Genomic DNA, 17,188 nt, shown 5'->3' on the forward strand with positions numbered 1-17,188 from the left:
AAGAATATTGAAAGCAAGTTGTTTCTGTGTGGTTCCCGAGTTAATTAAGAAATTAATGGTGTCCCATCCCTCCAATAAAGTTCCAGACACTTCTATGCCAAGAATCTATGCTAAAGCACATTAAAGCTGTTCTGGCTGCTCGTGGTGACCCAACGCCCTGCTGTTCTGGCTGCTCATAGTGACCCAACGCCCTGCTGTTCTGGCTGCTCATAGTGACCCAACGCCCTGCTGTTCTGGCTGCTCATAGTGACCCAACGCCCTGCTGTTCTGGCTGCTCATAGTGACCCAACGCCCTGCTGTTCTGGCTGCTCGTGGTGACCCAACGCCCTGCTGTTCTGGCTGCTCATGGTGACCCAACGCCCTGCTGTTCTGGCTGCTCATAGTGACCCAACGCCCTGCTGTTCTGGCTGCTCGTGGTGACCCAACGCCCTGCTGTTCTGGCTGCTCTTAGTGACCCAACGCCCTGCTGTTCTGGCTGCTCATAGTGACCCAACACCCTGCTGTTCTGGCTGCTCATAGTGACCCAACGCCCTGCTGTTCTGGCTGCTCTTAGTGACCCAACACCCTGCTGTTCTGGCTGCTCATAGTGACCCAACGCCCTGCTGTTCTGGCTGCTCATAGTGACCCAACACCCTGTTGAGCAGGGGAACAACATGGTCCTGTGTGGCTCAGTTGGTAGAGCATGGTGTTTGCAACGCCAGGGTTGTGGGTTCAATTCCCACGGAGGACCAGTACGGAAAATGTATGAAATGTATGCATTCACTACTGTAAGTCGCTCTGGATAAGAGCGTCTACTAAAATGTTGATCTGGCTGCTCATGGTAACCTGCTGCTCGTGGTGGTCCAACTTCCTATTAACCTCGTCCCACCTACTCAACAGCCAGTGTAATCCCGTGGCGCGTTATTCAAGAATGCAAAAACTTCAATTTTTCAAACATATGACTATTTTACACCATTTTAAAGATAAGACTCTCGTTAATCTAACCACACTGTCCGATTTCAAAAAGGCTTTACAACGAAAGCAAAACATTAGATTATGTCAGCAGAGTACCCAGACAGAAATAATCAGACACCCATTTTTCAAGCTAGCATATAATGTCACATGAACCCAAACCACAGCTAAATGTAGCACTAACCTTTGATGATCTTCATCAGATGACAACCCTAGGACATTATGTTATACAATACATGCATGTTTTGTTCAATCAAGTTCATATTTATATCAAAAACCAGCTTTTTACATTAGCATGTGACTAGCATGTGACTAGCATTCCCACCGAACACTGCCGGTGAATTTACTAAATTACTCACGTCAAACGTTCACAAAAAGCATAACAATTATTTTAAGAATTATAGATACAGAACTCCTCTATGCACTCGATATGTCCGATTTTAAAATAGCTTTTCGGTGAAAGCACATTTTGCAATATTCTCAGTAGATAGCCCAGCATCACAGGGCTAGCTATTTAGACACCCAGCAAGTTTAGCACTCATCAAAGTCAGATTTACTATAAGAAAAATGTTATTACCTTTGCTGTCTTCGTCAGAATGCACTCCCAGGACTTCTACTTCAATAACAAATGTTGGTTTGGTTCAAAATAATCCATAGTTATATCCAAACAGCGGCGTTTTGTTCGTGCGTTCAAGACACTATCCGAAAGGGTAAATAAGGGTGACGAGCATGGCGCAATTCGTGACAAAAAAATTCTAAATATTCCATTACCGTACTTCGAAGCATGTCAACCGCTGTTTAAAATCAATTTTTATGCCATTTTTCTCAAAAAAAGCGATAATATTCTGACCGGGAATCTGCGTTTAGGTAAACAGACGAAAGAAAATAAAGCATTCGGTCGACTCGGGCACGCGCCTAAGCCCATAGTACTATTATCGGCCACAAGCCAAATGCGATAATGTGTTTCAGCCAGAGCCTGCCTCGATATCGTTCAGCTTTTTCCCGGGCTCTGAGAGCCTATGGGAGCCGTAGGAAGTGTCACGTTATTGCAAAGATCCTCAGTCTTCAATAAAAAGAGCCAAGATGAAACACAATTTGTCAGACAGGCCACTTCCTGCATGGAATCTTCTCAGGTTTTGGCCTGCCATATGAGTTCTGTTATACTCACAGACACCATTCAAACAGTTTTAGAAACTTTAGGGTGTTTTCTATCCAAAGCCAATAATTATATGCATATTCTAGTTACTGGGCAGGAGTAGTAACCAGATTAAATCGGGTACGTTTTTTATCCGGCTGTGTAAATACTGCCCCCTATCCCCAACAGGTTTTAAGACAGTTTATTTCAGTGTTTCCTTTATTTTGTTGGTTATTAAAGGATCAATCAGGTCTGATGTCTAACTGTTAGGTTATAGGTTATCAGGAGGGTCTAACTGTTAGGTTATAGTTCATCAGGAGGGTCTGTTAGGTTATAGGGCATCAGGAGGGTCTGTTAGGTTATAGGGCATCAGGAGGGTCTAACTGTTAGGTTATAGGTCATCAGGAGGGTCTAACTGTTAGGTTATAGGGCATCAGGAGGGTCTAACTGTTAGGTTATAGGGCATCAGGAGGGGCTAACTGTTAGGTTATAGGGCATCAGGAGGGTCTAACTGTTAGGTTATAGGGCATCAGGAGTGTCTGTTAGACATTTACATTTATGTCATTTAGCAGACGCTCTTATCCAGAGCGACTTACAAATTGGTGCATTCACCTTATGATATCCAGTGGAACAACCACTTTACAATAGTACATCTATATATTTTTTTTTGGGGGGGGGTTAGAAGGATTACTTTATCCTATCCTAGGTATTCCTTAAAGAGGTGGGGTTTCAGGTGTCTCCGGAAGGTGGTGATTGACTCCGCTGTCCTGGCGTCGTGAGGGAGCTTGTTCCACCATTGGGGTGCCAGAGCAGCGAACAGTTTTGACTGGGCTGAGCGGGAACTGTGCTTCCGCAGAGGTAGGGAGGCGAGCAGGCCAGAGGTGGATGAACGCAGTGCCCTTGTTTGGGTGTAGGGACTGATCAGAGCCTGAAGGTACGGAGGTGCCGTTCCCCTCACAGCTCCGTAGGCAAGCACCATGGTCTTGTAGCAGATGCGAGCTTCAACTGGAAGCCAGTGGAGTGTGTGGAGGAGCGGGGTGACGTGAGAGAACTTGGGAGGGTTGAACACCAGACGGGCTGTGGCATTCTGGATGAGTTGTAGGGGTTTAATGGCACAGGCAGGGAGCCCCGCCAACAGGGAGTTGCAGTAATCCAGACGGGAGATGACAAGTGCCTGGATTAGGTTATAGGTTATCAGTAGTGTCTGTTAGGTTATAGGTCATCAGGAGGGTCTAACTGTTAGGTTATAGGTCATCAGTAGGGTCTAACTGTTAGGTTATAGGTCATCAGGAGGGTCTAACTGTTAGGTTATAGGTCATCAGGAGGGTCTAACTGTTAGGTTATAGGGCATCAGGAGGGTCTAACTGTTAGGTTATAGGTCATCAGTAGGGTCTAACTGTTAGGTTATAGGTTATCAGTAGGGTCTAACTGTTAGGTTATAGGTCATCAGGAGGGTCTAACTGTTAGGTTATAGGGCATCAGGAGGGTCTAACTGTTTGGTTATAGGGCATCAGGAGGGTCTGTTAGGTTATAGGTCATCGGGAAGGTCTAACTGTTAGGTTATAGGGCATCAGGAGGGTCTAACTGTTTGGTTATAGGTCATCAGGAGGGTCTGTTAGGTTATAGGTCATCAGGAGGGTCTAACTGTTAGGTTACAGTGGCTTATATACTTCCTATTTTGTTGCCTTCTATCCTAGAATTAAAATAGATTTTTCGGGGGTTTGTATAATTTGATTTACACAACATGCCTTTGAAGATGCAACATATTTTTTTATTGTGAAATAAACAAGAAATAAGACAAACACAGAAAACTTGAGCGTGCATAACTATTCACCCCCCCAAAGTCAATACTTTGTAGAGGCACCTTTTGCAGTAATTACAGCTGCAAGTCTGTTGGGGTATGTCTCTATAAGTTTGGCACATCTAGCAACTAGGATTTTTGCCCATTCTTCAAGGCAAAACTGCTCCAGCTCCTTCAAGTTGAATGGGTTCCACTGGTGTACTGCAATCTTTAAGTCATACCACAGATTCTCAATTGGATTGAGGTCTTGGCTTTGACTAGGCCATTCCAAGACATTTAAATGTTTCCCCTTAAACCACTCGACTGTTGCTTCAGCAGTATGCTTAGGGTCATTGTCCTGCTGGAAGGTGAACCTCTGTCTGAAACAGGTTTCCCTCAAGAATTTCCCTGTATTTAGCGCCATCCATCATTCCTTCAATTCTGACCAGTTTCCCAGTCCCTGCCAATGAAAAACATCCCCACAGCATGATGCTGCCACCACCATGCTTCACTGTGGGGATGGTGTTCTCGGGGTGATGAGAGGTGTTGGGTTTGCATTTTCCTTTATTGCCAAAAAGCTAAATTTTAGTCTCATTTGACCAGAGTACCTTCTTCCATATGTTTGGGGAGTCTCCCACATGCCTTTTGGTGAACACCAAACATGTGTGCTTATATTAAGCAATTTCTTTCTAGGCACTCTTCCGTAAGCCCAGCTCTGTGGAGTGTACGGCTTAAAGTGGTCCTATGGACAGATACTCCAATCTCCACTGTGGAGCTTTGCAGCTCCTTCAGGGTTATCTTTGGTCTTTTTGTTTCCTCTCTGATTAATGCCCTCCTTGCCTGGTCCGTGAGTTTTGGTGGGCGGCCCTCTCTTGGCAGGTTTGTTGTGGTGCCATATTCTTTCCATTTTTGAATAATGGATTTAATGGTGCTCTGTGGGATGTTAAAGTTACAGGTATATTTTTTATAACCCAACCCTAATCTGTACTTCTCCACAACTTTGTCCCTGACCTGATTGGAGAGCTCCTTGGTCTTCATGGTGTCGCTTGCTTGGTGGTGCCCCTTGCTTAGTGGTGTTGCAGACTCGGTGGCCTTTCAGAACAGGTGTATATATACTGAGATCATGTGACACTTAGACTGCACACAGGTGGACCTTATTTAAGTAATTATGTGACTTCTGAAGGTAATTGGTTGCACCAGATCTTATTGAGGGACTTCATAGCAAAGGGAGTGAATACATATGCACGCACCACTTTTCTGTTTTTGATTGTTTTGAATTTTTTTAAACAAGTTATTCCTTTCATTTCACTTCACCAATTTGGACTATTTTGTGTATGACCATTGCATGAAATCCAAATAAAAATCAATTTAAATTACAGGTTGTAATGCAACAAAATAGGAAAAACGCCAAGGGGGATGAATGCTTTTCCAAGGCACTGTATAGTCATCAGGAGGGTATGTTAGGTTATAGGACCCTTGCAATGTGAATTATGCGATACTACCAAGGAAAGGACTTCACATTCTCTCTCTCTCTGTCTCTCTCTCTCTCTCTCTCTCTCTCTCTCTGTCGCTCTCTCTCTCTGTCTCTCTGCCTCTCTCTGTCTCTTTCTCTCTCTCTCTTTCTCACTCTGGATTAGGGCTGGATTCACAAACTTGGTGATTTGAGTGAGGTTGGGTGGAATTCATCGTGTGTCATAACAGTAGTGTCCTCTATCATGTCTTCCCGGGTGCTGCGTTGGGTTCTAAAGGGGGTCGTTGCTGCACTGCTGGGCTCTTTCAAGTAGCTACTGGAGTGTAGGATGAGACTGCAGTCTCCTCCGGTTTATCACCTACAACGGGACGGTTGTCATCAGACACTGAGGAAACTGTCCCCAATAAGACTTGATCCTCTACAGAGCAGGAGCGTTTTCGTACACTCAGCAGGAAGATGCTACATCTATGCAGGGACTGAAGTCTACGAGGTGGTCGAGTGGTTTAGTAACTGACTCTACCCTGAGAGGATGCTGCCAGTTCCTGTACAAACCTCCCATTGAGAAGTGTACAGCTGCTCTACAATGGATGGTTACTCACAGAGCTATCTCAAACAGATATGATTCGTACCATGATTCATCAGTGGAAAGGTGGTGCTGTTTTTATGGGTAGTAGGGGACAGTGTTAGGTAGGAGGGGACAGTGTTAGGTAGGAGGAGACAGTGTTAGGTACAGTGCTAGGTAGGAGGAGACAGTGTTAGATAGGAGGGGACAGTGTTAGGTAGGAGGGGACAGTGTTAGGTAGGAGGGGACAGTGTTAGGTAGGAGGAGACAGTGTTAGGTACAGTGTTAGGTAGGAGGGGACAGTGTTAGGTAGGAGGGGACAGTGTTAGGTAGGAGGGGACAGTGTTAGGTAGGAGGAGACAGTGTTAGGTACAGTGTAAGGTAGGAAGAGATAGTGTTAGGTAGGAGGGGACAGTCTTAGGTAGGAGGAGACAGTGTTAGGTAGGAGGAGACAGTGTTAAGTACAATATTGGGGAGGAGACAGTGTTAGGTAGGAGGAGACAGTGTTAGGTAGGAGGATGCGGTGTTAGGTAGGAGGATGCAGTGTTAGGTACAATATTAGGTAGGAGGAAATTGTGTTAGGTAGGAGGATACAATGTTAGGTAGGAGGAGCCAGTGTTAGGTAGGAGGAGGCAGTGTTAGGTAGACAGTGTTAGGTAGGAGGAGACAGTGTTAGGTACAGTGTTCGGTAGGAGGAGACAGTGTTTGGTACAGTGTTAGGTAGGAGGAGGCAGTGTTAGGTAGGAGGATACAGTTTTAGGTAGGAGGATGCAGTGTTAGGTAGGAGGGGACAGTGTTAGATAGGAGGATACATTGTTAAGTAGGAGGAGGCAGTGTCAGGTAGGAGGATACAGTGTTAGGTAGGAGGATGCAGTGTTAGGTAGGAGGATTCAGTGTTAGGTAGGAGGAGGCAGTGTTAGGTAGGAGGAGGCAGTGTTAGGTAGGAGGAGGCAGTGTTAGGTAGGAGGAGACAGTGTTAGGTACAATATTAGGTAGGAGACAGTGTTAGGTAGGAGGAGACAGTGTTAGGTAGGAGGATGCGGTGTTAGGTAGGAGGATGCAGTGTTAGGTACAATATTAGGTAGGAGGAAATTGTGTTAGGTAGGAGGATACAATGTTAGGTAGGAGGAGCCAGTGTTAGGTAGGAGGAGGCAGTGTTAGGTACAGTGTTAGGTAGGAGGAGATAGTGTTAGGTAGGAGGGGACAGTGTTAGGTAGGAGGAGACAGTGTTAGGTACAGTGCTAGGTAGTAGGAGACAGTGTTAGATAGGAGGGGACAGTGTTAGGTAGGAGGGGACAGTGTTAGGTAGGAGGGGACAGTGTTAGGTAGGAGGAGACAGTGTTAGGTACAGTGTTAGGTAGGAGGGGACAGTGTTAGGTAGGAGGGGACAGTGTTAGGTAGGAGGGGACAGTGTTAGGTAGGAGGAGACAGTGTTAGGTACAGTGTAAGGTAGGAGGAGATAGTATTAGGTAGGAGGGGACAGTCTTAGGTAGGAGGAGACAGTGTTAGGTAGGAGGAGACAGTGTTAGGTACAATATTAGGTAGGAGACAGTGTTAGGTAGGAGGAGACAGTGTTAGGTAGGAGGATGCGGTGTTAGGTAGGAGGATGCAGTGTTAGGTACAATATTAGGTAGGAGGAAATTGTGTTAGGTAGGAGGATACAATGTTAGGTAGGAGGAGCCAGTGTTAGGTAGGAGGATGCAGTGTTAGGTACAATATTAGCTAGGAGGAAATTGTGTTAGGTAGGAGGATACAATGTTAGGTAGGAGGATGCAGTGTTAGGTAGGAGGGGACAGTGTTAGATAGGAGGATACATTGTTAAGTAGGAGGAGGCAGTGTCAGGTAGGAGGATACAGTGTTAGGTAGGAGGATGCAGTGTTAGGTAGGAGGATTCAGTGTTAGGTAGGAGGAGGCAGTGTTAGGTAGGAGGAGGCAGTGTTAGGTAGGAGGAGGCAGTGTTAGGTAGGAGGAGACAGTGTTAGGTAGGAGAAGACAGTGTTAGGTACAATATTAGGTAGGAGACAGTGTTAGGTAGGAGGAGACAGTGTTAGGTAGGAGGATGCGGTGTTAGGTAGGAGGATGCAGTGTTAGGTACAATATTAGGTAGGAGGAAATTGTGTTAGGTAGGAGGATACAATGTTAGGTAGGAGGAGCCAGTGTTAGGTAGGAGGAGGCAGTGTTAGGTACAGTGTTAGGTAGGAGGAGATAGTGTTAGGTAGGAGGGGACAGTGTTAGGTAGGAGGAGACAGTGTTAGGTACAGTGCTAGGTAGGAGGAGACAGTGCTAGGTAAGAGGAGACAGTGTTAGATAGGAGGGGACAGTGTTAGGTAGTAGGGGACAGTGTTAGGTACAATATTAGGTAGGAGGAAATTGTGTTAGGTAGGAGGATACAATGTTAGGTAGGAGGAGCCAGTGTTAGGTAGGAGGAGGCAGTGTTAGGTACAGTGTTAGGTAGGAGGAGATAGTGTTAGGTAGGAGGGGACAGTGTTAGGTAGGAGGAGACAGTGTTAGGTACAGTGCTAGGTAGGAGGAGACAGTGCTAGGTAAGAGGAGACAGTGTTAGATAGGAGGGGACAGTGTTAGGTAGTAGGGGACAGTGTTAGGTAGGAGGGGACAGTGTTAGGTAGGAGGAGACAGTGTTAGGTACAGTGTTAGGTAGGAGGGGACAGTGTTAGGTAGGAGGGGACAGTGTTAGGTAGGAGGAGACAGTGTTAGGTACAGTGTAAGGTAGGAGGAGATAGTATTAGGTAGGAGGGGACAGTCTTAGGTAGGAGGAGACAGTGTTAGGTAGGAGGAGACAGTGTTAGGTACAATATTAGGTAGGAGGAAATTGTGTTAAGTAGGAGGATACAATGTTAGGTAGGAGGATGCAGTGTTAGGTAGGAGGGGACAGTGTTAGATAGGAGGATACATTGTTAAGTAGGAGGAGGCAGTGTCAGGTAGGAGGATACAGTGTTAGGTAGGAGGATGCAGTGTTAGGTAGGAGGATTCAGTGTTAGGTAGGAGGAGGCAGTGTTAGGTAGGAGGAGGCAGTGTTAGGTAGGAGGAGGCAGTGTTAGGTAGGAGGAGACAGTGTTAGGTAGGAGGAGACAGTGTTAGGTACAATATTAGGTAGGAGACAGTGTTAGGTAGGAGGAGACAGTGTTAGGTAGGAGGATGCGGTGTTAGGTAGGAGGATGCAGTGTTAGGTACAATATTAGGTAGGAGGAAATTGTGTTAGGTAGGAGGATACAATGTTAGGTAGGAGGAGCCAGTGTTAGGTAGGAGGAGGCAGTGTTAGGTACAGTGTTAGGTAGGAGGAGATAGTGTTAGGTAGGAGGGGACAGTGTTAGGTAGGAGGAGACAGTGTTAGGTACAGTGCTAGGTAGGAGGAGACAGTGCTAGGTAAGAGGAGACAGTGTTAGATAGGAGGGGACAGTGTTAGGTAGTAGGGGACAGTGTTAGGTACAATATTAGGTAGGAGGAAATTGTGTTAGGTAGGAGGATACAATGTTAGGTAGGAGGAGCCAGTGTTAGGTAGGAGGAGGCAGTGTTAGGTACAGTGTTAGGTAGGAGGAGATAGTGTTAGGTAGGAGGGGACAGTGTTAGGTAGGAGGAGACAGTGTTAGGTACAGTGCTAGGTAGGAGGAGACAGTGTTAGGTAGGAGGGGACAGTGTTAGGTAGGAGGGGACAGTGTTAGGTAGGAGGGGACAGTGTTAGGTAGGAGGAGACAGTGTTAGGTACAGTGTTAGGTAGGAGGGGACAGTGTTAGGTAGGAGGGGACAGTGTTAGGTAGGAGGAGACAGTGTTAGGTAGGAGGAGACAGTGTTAGGTACAGTGTAAGGTAGGAGGAGATAGTATTAGGTAGGAGGGGACAGTCTTAGGTAGGAGGAGACAGTGTTAGGTAGGAGGAGACAGTGTTAGGTACAATATTAGGTAGGAGGAAATTGTGTTAGGTAGGAGGATACAATGTTAGGTAGGAGGAGCCAGTGTTAGGTAGGAAGATGCAGTGTTAGGTACAATATTAGGTAGGAGGAAATTGTGTTAGGTAGGAGGATACAATGTTAGGTAGGAGGATGCAGTGTTAGGTAGGAGGGGACAGTGTTAGATAGGAGGATACATTGTTAAGTAGGAGGAGGCAGTGTCAGGTAGGAGGATACAGTGTTAGGTAGGAGGATGCAGTGTTAGGTAGGAGGATTCAGTGTTAGGTAGGAGGAGGCAGTGTTAGGTAGGAGGTTTCAGTGTTAGGTAGGAGGAGGCAGTGTTAGGTAGGAGGAGGCAGTGTTAGGTAGGAGGAGGCAGTGTTAGGTAGGAGGAGACAGTGTTAGGTAGGAGGAGACAGTGTTAGGTACAATATTAGGTAGGAGACAGTGTTAGGTAGGAGGAGACAGTGTTAGGTAGGAGGATGCGGTGTTAGGTAGGAGGATGCAGTGTTAGGTACAATATTAGGTAGGAGGAAATTGTGTTAGGTAGGAGGATACAATGTTAGGTAGGAGGAGCCAGTGTTAGGTAGGAGGAGGCAGTGTTAGGTACAGTGTTAGGTAGGAGGATTCAGTGTTAGGTAGGAGGAGGCAGTGTTAGGTAGGAGGAGGCAGTGTTAGGTAGGAGGAGACAGTGTTAGGTAGGAGGAGACAGTGTTAGGTACAATATTAGGTAGGAGACAGTGTTAGGTAGGAGGAGACAGTGTTAGGTAGGAGGATGCGGTGTTAGGTAGGAGGATGCAGTGTTAGGTACAATATTAGGTAGGAGGAAATTGTGTTAGGTAGGAGGATACAATGTTAGGTAGGAGGAGCCAGTGTTAGGTAGGAGGAGGCAGTGTTAGGTACAGTGTTAGGTAGGAGGAGATAGTGTTAGGTAGGAGGGGACAGTGTTAGGTAGGAGGAGACAGTGTTAGGTACAGTGCTAGGTAGGAGGAGACAGTGTTAGATAGGAGGGGACAGTGTTAGGTAGGAGGGGACAGTGTTAGGTAGGAGGAGACAGTGTTAGGTACAGTGTTAGGTAGGAGGGGACAGTGTTAGGTAGGAGGGGACAGTGTTAGGTAGGAGGAGACAGTGTTAGGTACAGTGTAAGGTAGGAGGAGATAGTGTTAGGTAGGAGGGGACAGTCTTAGGTAGGAGGAGACAGTGTTAGGTAGGAGGAGACAGTGTTAGGTACAATATTAGGTAGGAGACAGTGTTAGGTAGGAGGAGACAGTGTTAGGTAGGAGGATGCGGTGTTAGGTAGGAGGATGCAGTGTTAGGTACAATATTAGGTAGGATGAAATTGTGTTAGGTAGGAGGATACAATGTTAGGTAGGAGGAGCCAGTGTTAGGTAGGAGGAGGCAGTGTTAGGTACAGTGTTAGGTAGGAGGAGATAGTGTTAGGTAGGAGGGGACAGTGTTAGGTAGGAGGAGACAGTGTTAGGTAGGAGGAGACAGTGTTAGGTAGGAGGAGACAGTGTTAGGTACAGTGTTCGGTAGGAGGAGACAGTGTTTGGTACAGTGTTAGGTAGGAGGAGGCAGTGTTAGGTAGGAGGATACAGTTTTAGGTAGGAGGATGCAGTGTTAGGTAGGAGGGGACAGTGTTAGATAGGAGGATACATTGTTAAGTAGGAGGAGGCAGTGTCAGGTAGGAGGATACAGTGTTAGGTAGGAGGATGCAGTGTTAGGTAGGAGGATTCAGTGTTAGGTAGGAGGAGGCAGTGTTAGGTAGGAGGAGGCAGTGTTAGGTAGGAGGAGGCAGTGTTAGGTAGGAGGAGACAGTGTTAGGTAGGAGGAGACAGTGTTAGGTACAATATTAGGTAGGAGACAGTGTTAGGTAGGAGGAGACAGTGTTAGGTAGGAGGATGCGGTGTTAGGTAGGAGGATGCAGTGTTAGGTAGGAGGATGCAGTGTTAGGTACAATATTAGGTAGGAGGAAATTGTGTTAGGTAGGAGGATACAATGTTAGGTAGGAGGAGCCAGTGTTAGGTAGGAGGAGGCAGTGTTAGGTACAGTGTTAGGTAGGAGGAGATAGTGTTAGGTAGGAGGGGACAGTGTTAGGTAGGAGGAGACAGTGTTAGGTAGGAGGAGACAGTGTTAGGTAGGAGGAGGCAGTGTTAGGTAGGAGGGGACAGTGTTAGGTAGGAGGATACATTGTTAAGTAGGAGGAGGCAGTGTTAGGTAGGAGGATACAGTGTTAGGTAGGAGGAGGCAGTGTTAGGTAGGAGGAGACAGTGTTAGGTAGGAGGGGACCGTGTTAGGTAGGAGGGGACAGTGTTAGGTACAATATTAGGTAGGAGGAAATTGTGTTAGGTAGGAGGATACAATGTTAGGTAGGAGGAGCCAGTGTTAGGTAGGAGGAGGCAGTGTTAGGTACAGTGTTAGGTAGGAGGAGATAGTGTTAGGTAGGAGGGGACAGTGTTAGGTAGGAGGAGACAGTGTTAGGTACAGTGCTAGGTAGGAGGAGACAGTGCTAGGTAAGAGGAGACAGTGTTAGATAGGAGGGGACAGTGTTAGGTAGTAGGGGACAGTGTTAGGTAGGAGGGGACAGTGTTAGGTAGGAGGAGACAGTGTTAGGTACAGTGTTAGGTAGGAGGGGACAGTGTTAGGTAGGAGGGGACAGTGTTAGGTAGGAGGAGACAGTGTTAGGTACAGTGTAAGGTAGGAGGAGATAGTATTAGGTAGGAGGGGACAGTCTTAGGTAGGAGGAGACAGTGTTAGGTAGGAGGAGACAGTGTTAGGTACAATATTAGGTAGGAGACAGTGTTAGGTAGGAGGATGCAGTGTTAGGTACAATATTAGGTAGGAGGAAATTGTGTTAAGTAGGAGGATACAATGTTAGGTAGGAGGATGCAGTGTTAGGTAGGAGGGGACAGTGTTAGATAGGAGGATACATTGTTAAGTAGGAGGAGGCAGTGTCAGGTAGGAGGATACAGTGTTAGGTAGGAGGATGCAGTGTTAGGTAGGAGGATTCAGTGTTAGGTAGGAGGAGGCAGTGTTAGGTAGGAGGAGGCAGTGTTAGGTAGGAGGAGGCAGTGTTAGGTAGGAGGAGACAGTGTTAGGTAGGAGGAGACAGTGTTAGGTACAATATTAGGTAGGAGACAGTGTTAGGTAGGAGGAGACAGTGTTAGGTAGGAGGATGCGGTGTTAGGTAGGAGGATGCAGTGTTAGGTAGGAGGATGCAGTGTTAGGTACAATATTAGGTAGGAGGAAATTGTGTTAGGTAGGAGGATACAATGTTAGGTAGGAGGAGCCAGTGTTAGGTAGGAGGAGACAGTGTTAGGTACAGTGTTAGGTAGGAGGATTCAGTGTTAGGTAGGAGGAGGCAGTGTTAGGTAGGAGGAGGCAGTGTTAGGTAGGAGGAGACAGTGTTAGGTACAGTGTTCGGTAGGAGGAGACAGTGTTTGGTACAGTGTTAGGTAGGAGGAGGCAGTGTTAGGTAGGAGGATACAGTTTTAGGTAGGAGGATGCAGTGTTAGGTAGGAGGGGACAGTGTTAGATAGGAGGATACATTGTTAAGTAGGAGGAGGCAGTGTCAGGTAGGAGGATACAGTGTTAGGTAGGAGGATGCAGTGTTAGGTAGGAGGATTCAGTGTTAGGTAGGAGGAGGCAGTGTTAGGTAGGAGGAGGCAGTGTTAGGTAGGAGGAGGCAGTGTTAGGTAGGAGGAGACAGTATTAGGTAGGAGGAGACAGTGTTAGGTACAATATTAGGTAGGAGACAGTGTTAGGTAGGAGGAGACAGTGTTAGGTAGGAGGATGCGGTGTTAGGTAGGAGGATGCAGTGTTAGGTACAATATTAAGTAGGAGGAAATTGTGTTAGGTAGGAGGATACAATGTTAGGTAGGAGGAGGCAGTGTTAGGTACAGTGTTAGGTAGGAGGAGATAGTGTTAGGTAGGAGGGGACGGTGTTAGGTAGGAGGAGACAGTGTTAGGTACAGTGCTAGGTAGGAGGAGACAGTGTTAGGTAGGAGGGGACAGTGTTAGGTAGGAGGGGACAGTGTTAGGTAGGAGGGGACAGTGTTAGGTAGGAGGAGACAGTGTTAGGTACAGTGTTAGGTAGGAGGGGACAGTGTTAGGTAGGAGGGGACAGTGTTAGGTAGGAGGAGACAGTGTTAGGTAGGAGGAGACAGTGTTAGGTACAGTGTAAGGTAGGAGGAGATAGTATTAGGTAGGAGGGGACAGTCTTAGGTAGGAGGAGACAGTGTTAGGTAGGAGGAGACAGTGTTAGGTACAATATTAGGTAGGAGACAGTGTTAGGTAGGAGGAGACAGTGTTAGGTAGGAGGATGCGGTGTTAGGTAGGAGGATGCAGTGTTAGGTACAATATTAGGTAGGAGGAAATTGTGTTAGGTAGGAGGATACAATGTTAGGTAGGAGGAGCCAGTGTTAGGTAGGAAGATGCAGTGTTAGGTACAATATTAGGTAGGAGGAAATTGTGTTAGGTAGGAGGATACAATGTTAGGTAGGAGGATGCAGTGTTAGGTAGGAGGGGACAGTGTTAGATAGGAGGATACATTGTTAAGTAGGAGGAGGCAGTGTCAGGTAGGAGGATACAGTGTTAGGTAGGAGGAGGCAGTGTTAGGTAGGAGGAGGCAGTGTTAGGTAGGAGGAGGCAGTGTTAGGTAGGAGGAGACAGTGTTAGGTAGGAGGAGACAGTGTTAGGTACAATATTAGGTAGGAGACAGTGTTAGGTAGGAGGAGACAGTGTTAGGTAGGAGGATGCGGTGTTAGGTAGGAGGATGCAGTGTTAGGTACAATATTAGGTAGGAGGAAATTGTGTTAGGTAGGAGGATACAATGTTAGGTAGGAGGAGCCAGTGTTAGGTAGGAGGAGGCAGTGTTAGGTACAGTGTTAGGTAGGAGGATTCAGTGTTAGGTAGGAGGAGGCAGTGTTAGGTAGGAGGAGGCAGTGTTAGGTAGGAGGAGACAGTGTTAGGTAGGAGGAGACAGTGTTAGGTACAATATTAGGTAGGAGACAGTGTTAGGTAGGAGGAGACAGTGTTAGGTAGGAGGATGCGGTGTTAGGTAGGAGGATGCAGTGTTAGGTACAATATTAGGTAGGAGGAAATTGTGTTAGGTAGGAGGATACAATGTTAGGTAGGAGGAGCCAGTGTTAGGTAGGAGGAGGCAGTGTTAGGTACAGTGTTAGGTAGGAGGAGATAGTGTTAGGTAGGAGGGGACAGTGTTAGGTAGGAGGAGACAGTGTTAGGTACAGTGCTAGGTAGGAGGAGACAGTGTTAGATAGGAGGGGACAGTGTTAGGTAGGAGGGGACAGTGTTAGGTAGGAGGAGACAGTGTTAGGTACAGTGTTAGGTAGGAGGGGACAGTGTTAGGTAGGAGGGGACAGTGTTAGGTAGGAGGAGACAGTGTTAGGTACAGTGTAAGGTAGGAGGAGATAGTGTTAGGTAGGAGGGGACAGTCTTAGGTAGGAGGAGACAGTGTTAGGTAGGAGGAGACAGTGTTAGGTACAATATTAGGTAGGAGACAGTGTTAGGTAGGAGGAGACAGTGTTAGGTAGGAGGATGCGGTGTTAGGTAGGAGGATGCAGTGTTAGGTACAATATTAGGTAGGATGAAATTGTGTTAGGTAGGAGGATACAATGTTAGGTAGGAGGAGCCAGTGTTAGGTAGGAGGAGGCAGTGTTAGGTACAGTGTTAGGTAGGAGGAGATAGTGTTAGGTAGGAGGGGACAGTGTTAGGTAGGAGGAGACAGTGTTAGGTAGGAGGAGACAGTGTTAGGTAGGAGGAGACAGTGTTAGGTACAGTGTTCGGTAGGAGGAGACAGTGTTTGGTACAGTGTTAGGTAGGAGGAGGCAGTGTTAGGTAGGAGGATACAGTTTTAGGTAGGAGGATGCAGTGTTAGGTAGGAGGGGACAGTGTTAGATAGGAGGATACATTGTTAAGTAGGAGGAGGCAGTGTCAGGTAGGAGGATACAGTGTTAAGTAGGAGGATGCAGTGTTAGGTAGGAGGATTCAGTGTTAGGTAGGAGGAGGCAGTGTTAGGTAGGAGGAGGCAGTGTTAGGTAGGAGGAGGCAGTGTTAGGTAGGAGGAGACAGTGTTAGGTAGGAGGAGACAGTGTTAGGTACAATATTAGGTAGGAGACAGTGTTAGGTAGGAGGAGACAGTGTTAGGTAGGAGGATGCGGTGTTAGGTAGGAGGATGCAGTGTTAGGTACAATATTAGGTAGGAGGAAATTGTGTTAGGTAGGAGGATACAATGTTAGGTAGGAGGAGCCAGTGTTAGGTAGGAGGAGGCAGTGTTAGGTACAGTGTTAGGTAGGAGGAGATAGTGTTAGGTAGGAGGGGACAGTGTTAGGTAGGAGGAGACAGTGTTAGGTAGGAGGAGACAGTGTTAGGTAGGAGGAGGCAGTGTTAGGTAGGAGGGGACAGTGTTAGGTAGGAGGATACATTGTTAAGTAGGAGGAGGCAGTGTTAGGTAGGAGGATACAGTGTTAGGTAGGAGGAGGCAGTGTTAGGTAGGAGGAGACAGTGTTAGGTAGGAGGGGACCGTGTTAGGTAGGAGGGGACAGTGTTAGGTAGTAGGAGACAGTGTTAGGTAGGAGAAAATCTGTCTGTAACTCTGATATCTGAAGTGAACTGTTTTTCATGGAGTAACACCAAACTAGCTTGTCTTTATACTAAATGTTGAGCCTGTGTTTGTTTATAGGGTAGTGTGAGGAGCCTCAACGCGGGGAAGGCGTGGTCCCAGGGGTAGGAGCGATGAGTTCGCTGCGTGTCCCCGTCCTACTGGCGCTGCTGGTCCTCCTGCTGACCGCTGGATTCTGCAAACAGAGCTCTGTGCACGTGAGCCCGGGGGCGACCACAGGGGCGGGCACAGACGGACGCAACCTCCTGGAGCTCATCATGGACAAGGTGCGTCTGACGCGGCAGCAGCAGGACGAGGTACACGTGCGCTACCCCGCCAAAAAACAGGAGTTCACCTTGGAGACCAAGGAGAGGAATGAAGTGAACAAGTCTCACCATGGAGAACACATCATAGGTCAGTCATTCACCATTAGTAACACATCTCACCATGGAGACAACATCATAGGTCAGTCATTCACCATTAGTAACACATCTCACCATGGAGACAACATCATAGGTCAGTCATTCACCATTAGTAACACATCTCACCATGGAGACAACATCATAGGTCAGTCATTCACCATTAGTAACACATCTCACCATGGAGACAACATTATAGGTCAGTCATTCACCATTAGTAACACATCTCACCATGGAGACAACATCATAGGTCAGTCATTAACCATTAGTAACACATCTCACCATGGAGACAACATCATAGGTCAGTCATTCACCATTAGTAACACATCTCACCATGGAGACAACATT

General features: G+C 46.9%; 1 protein-coding gene across 4 annotated transcripts in view; it reads left to right on the top strand.

Annotated features, from left to right (window-relative positions):
• Positions 1 to 17,188, top strand: part of alkal2b (ALK and LTK ligand 2b) — a 33,939-nt gene that overhangs the window by 3,777 nt on the left and 12,974 nt on the right. The window contains exons 1-2 of one of the 4 annotated variants that reach the window (XM_082961353.1): positions 1,717 to 9,343; positions 9,468 to 16,835. In XM_082961353.1, coding sequence (XP_082817479.1) covers positions 16,556 to 16,835 — 280 coding nt within the window. In that variant the 5' untranslated portion in view covers positions 1,717 to 9,343; positions 9,468 to 16,555. Of the gene's footprint in view, positions 1 to 1,716; positions 16,836 to 17,188 lie in introns of those variants that run through there. The other 3 variants (XM_082961375.1, XM_082961399.1, XM_045710566.2) reach the window with 3 other exon arrangements.

This window comes from Salmo salar, chromosome 01, assembly GCF_965601325.2.
Source record: "Salmo salar chromosome 01, fSalSal1, whole genome shotgun sequence".
NCBI classification, from domain to species: Eukaryota; Metazoa; Chordata; class Actinopteri; order Salmoniformes; family Salmonidae; genus Salmo; species Salmo salar.